At 45.4% G+C, this 14,121-nt stretch overlaps 1 protein-coding gene across 3 annotated transcripts in view; it reads right to left on the bottom strand.

Moving 5' to 3' along the window:
• Positions 1 to 14,121, bottom strand: part of SLC7A2 (solute carrier family 7 member 2) — a 101,948-nt gene that overhangs the window by 23,348 nt on the left and 64,479 nt on the right. For all 3 annotated transcript variants that reach the window (XM_075610050.1, XM_075610055.1, XM_075610043.1), the window contains exons 2-6: positions 13,416 to 13,806; positions 12,637 to 12,792; positions 8,024 to 8,189; positions 5,781 to 5,917; positions 4,937 to 5,159 (exon numbers count right to left, since the gene is read on the bottom strand). In XM_075610050.1, the coding sequence (XP_075466165.1) occupies positions 4,937 to 5,159; positions 5,781 to 5,917; positions 8,024 to 8,189; positions 12,637 to 12,792; positions 13,416 to 13,791 (1,058 nt within the window). In that variant the 5' untranslated portion in view covers positions 13,792 to 13,806. The remainder of the gene's footprint in view (positions 1 to 4,936; positions 5,160 to 5,780; positions 5,918 to 8,023; positions 8,190 to 12,636; positions 12,793 to 13,415; positions 13,807 to 14,121) is intronic.

Here is a 14,121-nt window from a genome sequence, read left to right as displayed (position 1 = left end):
GGGTAGGCTCAATCCTTGTACAGCTCTAAGGCTTCCCCAAGACATAGGTCAAACTAGCCAGACTTAGAAGCTAATAAACTACGGGTTTATTAAGGAATAAGTTTCAGCAACACATAGATCCAGCACCAAGGAGGAGGTACAGAAAATAGGAACAAGCAAATACTCCAGAAAATAGCTGAATCACTGTCCTCCAGGATGCCGCCTAAGCTAAGCGATCCTGGGCTTTTTTAGTCCTTGTGAACGTCTCAGGTTGAGCCTAAAAACAGTCCACGAAGTACACCCAGTCCTCTGGTAACTTTCAAGAGGTCTAGGGAACAACACAGGAAAAAGGGGCTAGAAGCCTCCAAACTACCTAGCCCAATCCAGTTGGTAGCCTCCTGGCTACTTGGCTGGTGCAATAGGGACCACCTTCCGACTGTGGACGCCCCAGACAAAGTGGGCCTCTCACAGGGACACAAAGGGAGAAGTGGCTAGTAGCCTCCCTACTACATAGCCCTGTGTGGTGGGGAACACTGGATGATGTGGTGGGGGGCTAGATGTCCCAAAACATACCTCTGGAGGACGCCAAAGCTTGGATCTCCAGACTGCTATTTCCAACAGGCAGAGGATGAAGTCCGTGGGGCAACCGAAACCCTAAGTGGCTGGTACTGGGTCCAGGTGTAGAGGTGCACTACAGCAGGGCCTGCCCACACAGACTGCAAGCATCCTGCGCTGGGTTACTTCTCTGGGGTCTCTCTCCAATGACTCACCCCAAACTTCTTCCTATCTTCTGGGGGTGGTTCCCAAGCTTGTAGATCTGCCGAGCACCTCAGATCCCTCCATCGGGTCTTTGCTTGATCAGTAGCTGAACTCACAGAATCTCTGAGCAGCTTGATAAAACTAGTTTTGCCGCTTCAATTCAAATTCGTGGAGGAAGGCAGACTTAAGCAATATGGTGCATCCCTTTAAACCCTTCTCGAATCAGGAGTGAGGTAGATGGCTGAAACAGACCAATCGGGTAAGGGGGTGTGACATCAGCAGAGGCAGTACATTCAAACCGGCCAATTGGAAGAGGGCCTGCGAGGCCCGTTCCATGCCCATGTAGTCGGTTCAGGGCCCCAGGCCCCCCACTGTTCAGCGCCATGCTGCCAGGGCAGAATAAAGCTCTGGCTTTGTTCTGTGGCTGCTCTCAGCCGATGGTCAACTTCCCCCAGGTTCCCCACAATGGGTACAGTGTAAACATTGTGTAAAAGCCCACAAAACACACCAAAACCATACAGTTATATACCATATAGGCTCTCCCTCTCCCCAGGCATTCAATGCCTAATAAGAAAAAGAGCTACACTCACTGGGATTGTATCGGTTTCAGTATTAACCCCTTTGTGTCCAGAACCACCTGAATTAAGCAGGATCACTGCTTTTACTTACACACACGTTTGTAATTACATGGGCAAAACCCTGGTGCCCAAAATTAACCCTAGGGTTACCCACAGTAATCCCGAAGAAAATGGACAGCAGGACAGGGCTTCACCTTTAAATTGTGGATGCCCCGCTGCCGCCCCTCCCACTACCTGCAGATATGCATACAGTAGGTTTTCCCCAAGCTAAAATATCTACAATACAGATAACTAATACACGACACAGTTGCGTGAATTGGAAACTGAGAATAATGTTTCCTTTTTCCTGGCCCTTCCTTCATATGGCAGTGGGCACTATTGGATCATACCCATGCAATAACACTAAAAACAGGATGCAGCAGTTCTCTGGGGAGAGCTAAGTGAATACACAGACTGCTTTTTAAACTTCCCTGCAGCACTTCTGGTTCGCCGTTACGCAATTGGTTCCACAAAATATGTGGTAACCGAGTGCTCAAGTACCGGATCCGGATTAATAAAATCTTCAGTAGCAATAAACAGAAAACTCCATAGAGAGGTGGGTGAAACTGTCACACAATCTTCAAAGTGAGGAGTCTTAAGTATATTCTTAGAAAATAAGACAGTATCCCCTGTAGGCCAGTGATTGAATGGTAATACACACCCCTCTGAGCCTCATTGGGAATGTCTTGGGGCAAAGCTTCAATAAGACATAGTACTCACAATTTCCTTCTTGGATTCTTCTGATTACTCACCCACTTCTTGAGTTTCTATTGAGGCGTGACAGCCGCTGGTAGCAAGATCCAGATGCAGAAAAGGAAGCAGCGCACAGCCATAGGGAGTCGGGGTCGAAAAGGAGGTATAAAGTCTCTCCTACGCGTTTAGGCTGTGTGCTGCTTCCTTGTTGTTTTCTGCATCTGGTCCGCGTTACACACTGATACTCTTATGTAATGATGTCACCATGGCGTGCATGAAGCTACTATCACAACAAAATATGGGAAATGAGTGTGTACACGTGCACCTCTGACATGGTCGCCAACCATCATGCGGTGATCAGAGTTGAGCCGTAGCCGCAGGCCCAAATGTCTGCCTGCTGAGCTAAAGAACGCACCCGCAGGACTTCCTGGGTGGCGAGGAGGCCCCTCAGAATTTGCTGCCAACACGGTCGTGACATAGGGGTTTCAAGGGGTATTAGTGGCTGCCAACTCCACCTTAAAACAATCTGCACAAAGCTGAAGTCCGGCGAGTTCGAAGTTAATAAAATAACAAGCTTACTCTCAGCATGGTAAGACAGAAAAACTAATCTGCAGGTAGTGGGAGGGCCCCTTTATGGGTTACCTGAAGATTTTTCTGTCCTACCATAGCAAAAGGTGCCGAGCTTACCCAACGGTGCCCACTACCATAAAGTGAGGACCAGGAAATATGTTGGGTATTTTTAACATTAATGCAGCTCTTGGTTGTGGAGATACAGCACAACATGATCTAGTGTATAGTACACAACGGTTTCACATGTTCACACATTTGTAAGGAGCGGAAATGTAAATAATACAACGGTTATGCAAACGCAATGAATGTGATAGTTTCATGGAAGATTCTTTTTCAATCCCGCAGCGCGGGGTGTTAGAATTTTGCTATGGTTCTAGGAAGTTTTATAGCATATGTTTGAGGGTCAAACAGTCTACTTAAATCACAATGTGAGACTGAACTATAAATTTCAAATGGAAGTAAAACTGTGAACTCATCCTAATACAGTAAATAAACTCAATTAGACCAGATTCAATAAAGGTGGATAAACTGAATGTGTTTTGTGATATCTAATGGCACTTTTATTTATTGACCTATTTAATAAAGCCATATTGCCAGCGTTAAAGCCGCAAAACTGACTTTTTTAAAACCACAGTGATATATATATATATCTACATATATATATATATATATACATACATATATATATATATATAGATATAGATATATATATCTATATATATATATACATACATTATTATATTTATATTATGTGGCATATGCAAATAAGTTATTAATGCCAAACTACTTATTCACTAAATACCGATATCTGCCACGGCTACCACCACAAAATATTGGTACATTTTAGCATCTACCCCAAGCTGGCATTAGGGCTATATTGACTATGTATATAATAGTCACGGTGTACATTGGGAGAGATGAGTAGCATACATAAAATAGGTGATCCAAATACATCATATTAACAAAGTATGAACATATTCTAATATTACCTCTCAGTAGACAAAGTGGCCAGTCCATGACTTGCTGGCCACTTGGGATACTAATAGGTTAATATTTGCACATAGGGATGTAGGGATGTTATGCTTTTTGTGCTTTATTTATAGGGGGTTTATGTTGGATATCACTATTTTATTTTTTTGGTGCCTGCAGCCATTCCTTTGCAATGCATTGCTAGCCTCAGGCATTATAGGGGTTAAATCATTTTCTGCCAAAGGGTTTTGTAAAAAAAATCCATAAGACATAGCACTACGTACAAAAGAGCGATATCTTCCACCCTTCCACGATTGTATCGCTAGGACAGATTAACACTATTTTCTGAATTATCGCCTCTTTGTATCACTAGGGTTCTGTCACGTACAGTTAACACCTTTTTTGTGAATGCAAATGAGATTAAGTTTATTACACATTTATGAATAATTAATTTTACCGAATACAGTATGGTGTTCATTTAAAAAGACAATTGCCACAATCATACTTCTTAATAATGTCGAAGTTTAACGCAGCTATTTCGACCTTCAGTGAATCTAGCCCTATGAGCAATTTCATGAAGTTGTGGTCGTTTTAAGGTTCAAAGCAGCTCTAATAAATTGAGACAAAAGAGAATAGTAAATTGAATCTTTGCTCTTACGTTCTTGAAGCAAAAGCTTATATTAAAAGACATAAAAAGCATCCCTTCAAATGCAATAAAAGCAAGTGGTGGACAGTGGGTGCAAAAAGTCCTAGCTTGTGAGGGACATGTTGCCCAGGTGAAGGTTAACAAAGGCTAGCAGAACAAAAAAAGCTTCTCAATTCAGTTCCACCACCACAGTCTAATTGTTACAACATTAATGGCAAAAGAATAAGGTTTTTAGACAAGTTATAAAAGAGGAGTAGACAAAGCAGATTTATAGTGAAACCAATACCAATGCACCATCACCATGTTAAAAACTCAACATAGAAAACAATTAGATTGGATTTTCTCTGTATATTAAGGTCTATATTAAAAGCAAGACAATTATTTATCAAGCGTTGCTTATGCACATTTCTAACTCTGCTAACTGATGTACATAGATGAAGTCAAACGGTATTAAAATAAATGAACGAAACACAAAAATTCTTTGTTTTGGATAGTGGGGGTTATTCATTAAAATGCAATAGTTGTGATCCCATTGAAGTTTCCACACAATAGTATGCAGATAGGCACTAAAGTAGTTTAATGAATAACCCCCAGTCTCTCAAATCTCAAAAAAAACTTGAATCTCAATTGAGAGCAGTGCATTTGATGCCCATTTAGTTTAAAATTAGTTTTTAAGGTATCGTTGTACATTTCATATCTTTACCTGGTTGAAAGAGCGCAAAGAGATCCAACAGCTACCACGTATTTTGCAGGGCCCCAACCAACGTACTCAAATGCTACAGGAAGAGGACTTTTCTCATCTAATAGGTAGTAGGGCATCATCAGGGTCAAAGCTGCCGAAACCCCAAAGTAGGCCATAAAACACACAAGCAGCGAGGTGACAATTCCAATGGGTATCGCTTTTTGTGGATTTCGAACTTCTTCGCCTGCAGGGACAGATGTAAAAAAACTATAACCACAAAGGTGCAGTGATTATTGTTTTGCCATAAACCAGTTCTTAAACATTCAAAAAGGCGGCCACTTGAAGTCCCTCAAGATATAACTTTACAGCTTTTCTCCACAACTGCAAATGACGTGATATTTTCCAATAAATATTTGTTAAATGGAAAAGCAAAGGCAACTTGTAGTTGGACACTTTTTGGGGGGGTGGGGGGGGGGGAGGTTTGTACTTGTAATAAGGTTGTACCTATTACCTGTCCAAAAAGACCCTGTTATTTACAGGTCAAGCAGGAACCCAAACCTAAATCTGGCTTAATTTATAACATGGGATAAACGACAAAATGGATGTAAAAAGGCCTAGGAAAATAAAAAAAATAGCAGAAAAACATACAAATCTTTATCATTCAACTTAAACTAGTACATGACAAATGGATTGTTTTTTCCTTTATTTATTTCTCATGCCTGATTTTGTAACTCATTTTCGAAGACTTATTTTCTGGCTTGCTCTCTGTGTGAAGCTGTGCTGGTATTTTTGTCTCCTTCATTCAATAGGCCTATCAAGTCTTCACTCTGCTATTTAAAGGTGGTATATCCATACTAGTTCTTACCGGTTGTGGCAATGCAATCAAATCCTACAAAGGCATAGAAGCAAGTTGCAGCACCAGCCAGCATCCCTGTAAATCCATATGGCATAAAACCTCCAGCACCGTATAAACTTGTGACATTATCAAACATTAAATGATTCCTGAGGGTGGGGAAAAAAAAAATAGGTGTTTTAAGAATATAGTCTATTGAGGTATTTCCCATCATCTCTATAACTAACCGCTTCAATGCTTGCAGGCTACTTTGTTTGTATCAGTAAAAGAATTTAAGCTACAATCTTTCAAACAGTACAACCGAGAAACCACTTTCTGTCCAGATGGTTTTTGTTACCCCTCTTACTTACCAACTACAAGTATAATATCACTGGGCAGCAAATGAAAATAATAAAATAAAATTAAACCAATTGCTGTCCCAGGGTTTCCATAGTTGGGACACAAATAACCACATGCAACTTCCTCGCTGCCACGGTGTAAGTGGCACACCCTTACATGTCGGTACTTAAGATCTATAGAAAATGAGGGGATGTCTCCCAGCACAGAATGTTGCCGATTGACCACATATTAAAGGTCCACCGCCACTACAACTCACTGCCGGACAGGTCATTGCTATACAATTGGTCGCACTGCGGTCGCCTGGTGCTCCTAGTCCCGCGAACGCTCGCTGCTCTTAGTCTGGACATGGAGTGCCGGAGACATCACGGGACAAGGAGCACCAGGGTGGTCCCAGGACTAGGAGCGCCAGTGTGGTCACAGGACTAGAAGCGCCAGGGTGGTCAGGGGACAAGGAGCGCCGGGGTGGTCATGGGACTAGGAGTGCCGGGGTGGTCACGGGACTAGGAGCGCCAGGGTGGTCACAGGACTAGAAGCGCCAGGGTGGTCAGGGGACAAGGAGTGCCGGGGTGATCATGGGACTAGGAGCACCAGGGTGATCACGGGACTAGGAGTGCCAGGATGGACACTGGACAAGGAGCGCAAGGGTGGACACGGGACAAGGAGCCCCAGGGTGGACACGGGACTAGGAGCGCCGGGGTGGTTGCAGGACAAGGAGTGCCGGATGGTCACGGACTAGGAGCACCAGGGTGGATACGGGACAAGGAATGCCGGGGTTGTCACAGGATAAGGAGTGCCAGGGGGTGGTCAAGGGACTAGGAGTGCTGGGGTGGTCACGGGACTAGGAGCGCCAGGGTGGTCACGGGACTAGGAGCGCCAGGGTGGTCATGGGACTAGGAGCGCCGGGGTCGTCACGGGACAAGGAGCGCCGGGATGGTCGCGGGACAAGGAGCACCGCGGTGGTCACGGGACAAGGAGCGCCGGGGTGGTCGCGGGACAAGGAGCACCAGGGTGGTCACGGGACAAGGAGCGCCGGGGTGGGCACGGGACAAGGAGCGCCGGGGTGGTCGCGGGACAAGGAGCGCCAGGGTGGTCACAGGACTAGAAGCGCCAGGGTGGTCAGGGGACAAGGAGCGCCGGGCTGGTCACAGGACTAGGAGTGCCAGGATGGACACGGGACAAGGAGCGCAAGGGTGGACACGGGACAAGGAGCCCCAGGGTGGACACGGGACTAGGAGCGCCGGGGTGGTTGCAGGACAAGGAATGCCGGGTGGTCACGGGACTAGGAGCACTAGGGTGGATACGGGACAAGGACTCGGGTGGACACGGGACTAGGAATGCCGGGGTGGTCGCAGGATAAGGAGTGCCAGGGGGTGATCAAGGGACTAGGAGCGCCAGGGTGGACACAGGATTAGGAGTGCTGGGGTGGTCACGGGTCTAGGAGCGCCAAGGTGGTCACGGGACTAGGAGCGCCGGGGTGGTTACGGGACAAGGAGTGCCGGGGTGGTCGTGGGACAAGGAGCACCGAGATGGCCGCGGGACAAGGAGCACCGGGGTGGTCGCGGGACTAGGAGCACCGGGGTGGTCGCGAGACAAGGAGCGCCGGGGTGGTCGCGGGACTAGGAGTGCCGGGGTGGTCGCGAGACAAGGAGCACCGGGGTGGTCGCGGGACTAGGAGTGCAAGGCGGCTGAAGTGCGGCAAATTGTACAGTGGCAACCTGCCCAGTGGGGAGTTTTAGTGGCGGCGTACCGCCGGCGGTGCATTGGTCACAGCCAATCAGTCGCGGCTAAAGGTCCCAAACCTCTAAACCACTTCCAGCATGTGGTTTCTGGGAGTCGGCACAGTTCCGGTTAGGTTCTTTGTTACAGGCTGATACAAGTAAAAAAAAAAAACTTAAGAAAATAAATGTGTATATTACTCTGATGGAGCGGAGATGTTTCGGAGAAAGGATTCCGTTATCTTCCAGTTTTGAACATCTCCTTTCACAAATCCGGCTATCATCACAAACAAGAGGACCAGAACATTGACCGCTGTGAACACCTTGTTGACCCAAGCAGATTCCTTCACTCCAAATGATAAAAGACCTGGGAGACAGAATATAGAAATGTCAGAGAAACCAAATTAAAGAGACACTGGTTTGTGACCTTACAAAATAAATGTATTTGACTCCATTTGGAAGATCATCACACTTGTACTCTACTGCACGGTATCTGTACTAATGCTAATGTGTCTAGATGCAATTCCTTGGAACGTGATTCACAGAAATGTTCAAATGTGTCCTAGCATCAGGGAGAGGGTGCAAGCGTGGGTTAGTTATTTGTACTATTATATAAGGGATCACCCTTGTTTTGTCATTCCAAAATAGATGCTAGACATGCAAAGTCATGATAATTCTTCATGGATCTGAGACTTCTTTTTTTTCCTGAATCTTTTTTCTACATCACCTACTGTATAATACTTTAAGAAGTTAAATTATATTGCTATGTTAATGTCTTGTGTACATAGACCCACTTTGCGAATCCTGCAAAGATTCCTTTACAAATGTAGCTGTAAAATGGCTTATGTTCCCACAATCTCTATGAACTCAATATTTCCAAGATAATCATGCTCCTCATTATTCGCAGATTAAGCCTGATTATTTTACTGCCATGTGAATTACCATTAAAATGAACATGTGTTATTGTTATTTCTGATTCACTACAATTTCAAAAGCAAATATAGTCAACTAATGTCTTATTTTTTGTTTTGTTTTGAAACATACTGAAAGTTCTGGTCTCAATTAGCAGTCACATAGTTGAGCAGAAATCAGTTAAATAAAATTAAAAAAAAACAATTTTTTTGTACACTGATGAGATTACCCTGTGATCACATATTTACATAGAACCAACATTAGTTGAAAGCACAGATCACTCATAAATATTTTGAAAAACAAACATCAGCTAACTAGTATACTGTTTAAAAAGTGCCTACCCATGTAACACATTCACCATTCTTCTTGTTGGTCTCATAATTTAAAAGTTAAGCCCAAATCTCTTAATGGTAAGAAGCACCATAATCTTTATGGCTTTTGTAGGGGTTTTCAATTGGCTAAGCCTATGGAAACAAGGGCCGGTGTAACCACTAGGCGGCTGCCTAGGGCGGCATCATTTTAGGGGGCGGAAGATTTCCACGATCTTGCAGAGCATGGTGAGAGTAGGGCAATTGTTACGGGGCTGGGCAGTTTCCATCATCTGCTGCTAGGTAATGCAGCTATTCAGGAGGAGGTGTAAGGTGTCTGGGCCAAGCTGAGGAGGAAACAGCAAGGACCAGAGAGAGGGGAGAGTGTGTGTGTTTTCTGTGGCTGTCCTGTGTGTGTATAAGGGGTAGAGAAAATTACAATTACAAGAGAGGGGGAGAGAATGTCAGGGAGAATAAAGGACAAAGGGAGGGGGGAAGAGAATGAGGGGGGAGGGGGGAAGAGGAGGAAGGGGAGGGGGAGGGGGAAAGAATGAGGGAGAAAGAGAGGGGGGAGAGAATGTCAGGGAGAATAAAGGAGAAAGGGAGGGGGGAAGAGAATGAGGGAGAAAGGGGAGAGGGGGAAACAATGAGGGAGAAAGGTAGGGGGAAGAGAATGAGGGAGGAAGGGGAGAGGGGGAAACAATGAGGGAGAAAGGGAGGGGGAAGAGAATGAGGGTGGAAGGGGGGGTGGGAAGAGAATGAGGGAGGAAGGGGAGGGGGGAAGAGAATGAGGGAGGAAGGGGAGGGGGGAAGAGAATGAGGGAGGAAGGGGAGGGAGAAGAGAATGAGGGAAGAAGGGGGGGAGAGAATGAGGGAGGAAGGGGAGGGAGAAGAGAATGAGGGAGGAAGGGGAGGGAGAAGAGAATGAGGGAAGAAGGGGAGGGAGAAGAGAATGGGGGAAGAAGGGGGGGGGGAAGAGAATGAGGGAAGAAGGGGAGGGAGAAGAGAATGAGGGAAGAGAATGAGGGAGGAAGGGGAGGGAGAAGAGAATGAGGGAGGAAGAGGAGGGAGAAGAGAATGAGGGAAGAAGGGGAGGGAGAAGAGAATGAGGGAAGAAGGGGGGGGAGAGAATGAGGGAAGAAGGGGAGGGAGAAGAGAATGAGGGTGGAAGGGGAGGCGGGAAGAGAATGAGGGAGGAAGGGGAGGGGGGAAGAGAATGAGGGAGGAAGGGGAGGGGGGAAGAGAATGAGGGAGGAAGGAGAGGAAGAAGAGAATGAGGGAAGAAGGGGGGGAGAGAATGAGGGAGGAAGGGGAGGGAGAAGAGAATGAGGGAGGAAGGGGAAGGAGAAGAGAATGAGGGAAGAAGGGGAGGGAGAAGAGAATGGGGGAAGAAGGGGGGGAAGAGAATGAGGGAGGAAGGGGAGGGAGAAGAGAATGAGGGAGGAAGGGGAGGGAGAAGAGAATGAGGGAAGAAGGGGGGGAAGAGAATGAGGGAGGAAGGGGAGGGGGGAAGAGAATGAGGGAGGAAGGGGAGGGAGAAGAGAATGAGGGAAGAAGGGGGGAGGGAGAGAATGAGGGAGGAAGGGGAGGGAGAAGAGAATGAGGGAGGAAGGGGAGGGAGAAGGGAATGAGGAAAGAAGGGGGGGGGGAAGAGAATGACGGAGGAAGGGGAGGGGGGAAGAGAATGAGGGAGGAAGGGGAGGAAGAAGAGAATGAGGGAGGAAGGGGAGGGGGGAAGAGAATGAAGGAAGAAGGGGAGGGAGAAGAGAATGAGGGAAGAAGGGGGGGAAGAGAATGAGGGAGGAAGGGGAGGGAGAAGAGAATGAGGGAGGAAGGGGAGGGAGAAGAGAATGAGGGAAGAAGGGGGGGAAGAGAATGAGGGAGGAAGGGGAGGGGGGAAGAGAATGAGGGAGGAAGGGGAGGGAGAAGAGAATGAGGGAAGAAGGGGGGAGGGAGAGAATGAGGGAGGAAGGGGAGGGAGAAGAGAATGAGGGAGGAAGGGGAGGGAGAAGGGAATGAGGGAAGAAGGGGGGGGGGAAGAGAATGACGGAGGAAGGGGAGGGGGGAAGAGAATGAGGGAGGAAGGGGAGGGAGAAGAGAATGAGGGAAGAAGGGGGGGGGAGAGAATGACGGAGGAGGGGGTAGAGAGAATTAGGGAGAGTGACAGGGAGAGGGGGGGGGGGGGAGAGTGTATGAATGTTTGAAATTTTTTAAATGTTATACCTAATAGATTTTTCTGTTGGATAGAAAAGGAAATTCGAAAGGTGTGTGTGTGCGCAGGGGCGGGGGACGGGAGGCGGGTGGCGGGGGGTGAAAGGCTGACAGTTCGCTTAGGGCTCCAAATACCCTTGCACCGGTCCTGATGGAGACTGTGATATATTGTTTCAAAAATAGCAGCGATCAATAATGAACTATAAAGCAGTTTTGAAGTGTCACAACTAAAGTATATTGAATAAAAAATGAAATAAAACAATTATAAGAGGAATGCACTGCGATATATGTGATAAAGGAAGAAATTGTTCACATACAAGTAGAACATTGTTTAGAATTTGCTGGTGAAAACAATGAATACTCTTCTTTGATGTCTTTAAGCATAATCCTTCATTTCTGGAATGGTTGCAATGCTTCGCTTAGTCATTTGAAGACCACCTAAGCCACAGAACCCGGTCTGACCCGGACTTACAGTCCCCCCAATGCTTATAGTAAAGTGGTTCAGAACAGCACTAAATTACATTATTATTATTATAATAATGTAATGGTTGTATTAGTTTCCCCTGGGAATAAACCTAAGGCTTTTGATTAATGAATTCAATACACTAAATTAAAGCAGCAATACGGGTTCACTTTTCTTTTTAAAATACATTTATTACAGGTTTGAAGCAGGGGGTCTCCGGAGCTGAAGTGTGTTAATGTCAGCTCTGGGGACCCCCTGCTTCCAGAGACACTTACCTTTGTAGTGGTGCAGGTATCCGGGCAGTCAGAGAAACGGTGCGTCTAATCTAATGGCGACTTAAAAAGGTCCAGCGGGCCAATAGGAAGCCGTGATGTCATCTGGCGAGGCTTCCTATCGACCTGGACCATAACACTACGCAAAGATACTTACCTCAGAAGGGGGTGCCGGTATCTCTTGAAGCAGGGGGTTCCCGGAGCTGAAATTAACACAGCTCAGCTCCGGAGATCCCCTGCTTCAATCCCGTAATAATAAAAAATATATATATATTTTTTTTTTAGTTAACCCATATTGCTGCTTTAACCTTGCAAGTTCTGGTTTCATCATTTTTGCATGGTGGTATATGTATCTTTCTCTTATTGCAAAGTCGTGTATTATTTTTACTGTTGAATGGGTGGGTGGGACTTTGTTGCTATTGATTCTTGTCCAATGCCAATACCAATGCCATTCTGTTGTTAGATACTATTATTATACCTTCCAGAAGTGTCAACTATCACCTGTACATTTCTGTGATATAGATACATTCATTATCTATTTGTGACTCACAATGATAATCCTTGTTGAAGCATTCAATAAGCAAGTGTACTAAATGTTCACATGGATTATGTATGTACATAAAAGCAAGTCTAATAACATATATTTACCTGATAGAAGTAAAATAAGACAAACTGCAAAAAAGTCAGGATATTCAGCCAGGCCCGTGGAATTCATCCTGAAATACGTGCTGAAAAACTGACCAATTTGTTTCCCAAGAAGTTCATCAAAAGTGCCACTCCAAGCTCTTGCTACACTTGAAGTACCTTAAAAGAGATCAATACAAAACCATTTAAAGCTAAAACAATAATTAGTTAGAACATATGTACAACATACCACACAATATACTAGGGAGAAAGGCAATATTTACATTATGTGCAAACGCACAATAACTTAAATACATGCAACATACATATATAGGAAAAGAAGGTGGTCCCCTCAGCTCTCCAAATCATCATGACGACCAATTTATTCATACAGAAATACTAATACAGAAGTAAGCAGGTGAAGTTTCGGGCAACAAATGCACTTCTTCCAACAAGTCACCTACTTATGGATTAGTATTTCTGTATGAATTCATCTGCATGATGACTGGAGTGCTGAGGAGACCACCATATTTTCCTATTGACCCCACTGGGACCGGTTTGACCACATGCACCAGGACTGTTTACATGAGGACAGAAGTGCTATATATATATATAACTCTCAGGCACACTCTTCCACTTTCTACATAACAAATTATGCATAGCCCTTGCCATTACACATGAGATACAAATAGTATACCGCCCCTGAAGATTCCAGTCAAGGCATACTTGTTCACAATTGTTTGCAATAGATCTAAATCCTCCATAATACCCAGCATCAAACGAAACCACTTTTTAAAACACACCTATGACATATGATAAAATGAGATTCCAGCCTGTTATAAAAGCCCACAGTTCACCCACGGTGACGTATGTATACAAGTATGCTGATCCTGTCTTTGGGACACGGGCTCCAAACTCGGCATAGCAGAGGCCCGCCATCACAGACGCCAGGGCCGCAATAAGGAAGGAAATCACAATGCTGGGTCCAGAATTTCCTTTCGCCACTTCTCCAGCAAGCACATAAACGCCGGCCCCAAGGGTGCTCCCAACTCCCAGAGCAATGAGATCCACCGTCGAAAGGCAGCGGCATAATTTGGAATCTTCAAGACTTTCCTGTGTTACGATCTTTCGTCGAATTAAACTCTGGGCAAACGTCAGCGCGGGTCCGCAGGGAATCATCGTGACTTCTTCGTTCTAAAGACGGGAGGATACAAAAGAGAGCTCAGAAGTGCTGCACAGTAACTTCTCATCGCCGATTGCACACTGTGCGTTTTTTTAACAGAAGGTAGAACATGGGATTAGTTTCAATGTTGAATTACCCTGAAATGTAGCAGAACATTGGCGGTTTTGAAGGTCCAGCTGCTGCAAAATGTAACCATTTACATTGCAACTGTGGACGTCCTCACTGCTGCGCAATTTTTAGTTGGCTTTTGGTTACATTTAAGGCTTGCACACCCACTTTCAATTTATTTTTATCACAATGTCTGTTAAAGTTAATGCTAAACATAC

The sequence above is a fragment of the Ascaphus truei genome, chromosome 1 (assembly GCF_040206685.1).
Source record: "Ascaphus truei isolate aAscTru1 chromosome 1, aAscTru1.hap1, whole genome shotgun sequence".
NCBI classification, from domain to species: Eukaryota; Metazoa; Chordata; class Amphibia; order Anura; family Ascaphidae; genus Ascaphus; species Ascaphus truei.
Note: the sequence above shows the minus strand (reverse complement) of the source record. Positions and strands in the feature narration are given on the sequence as shown.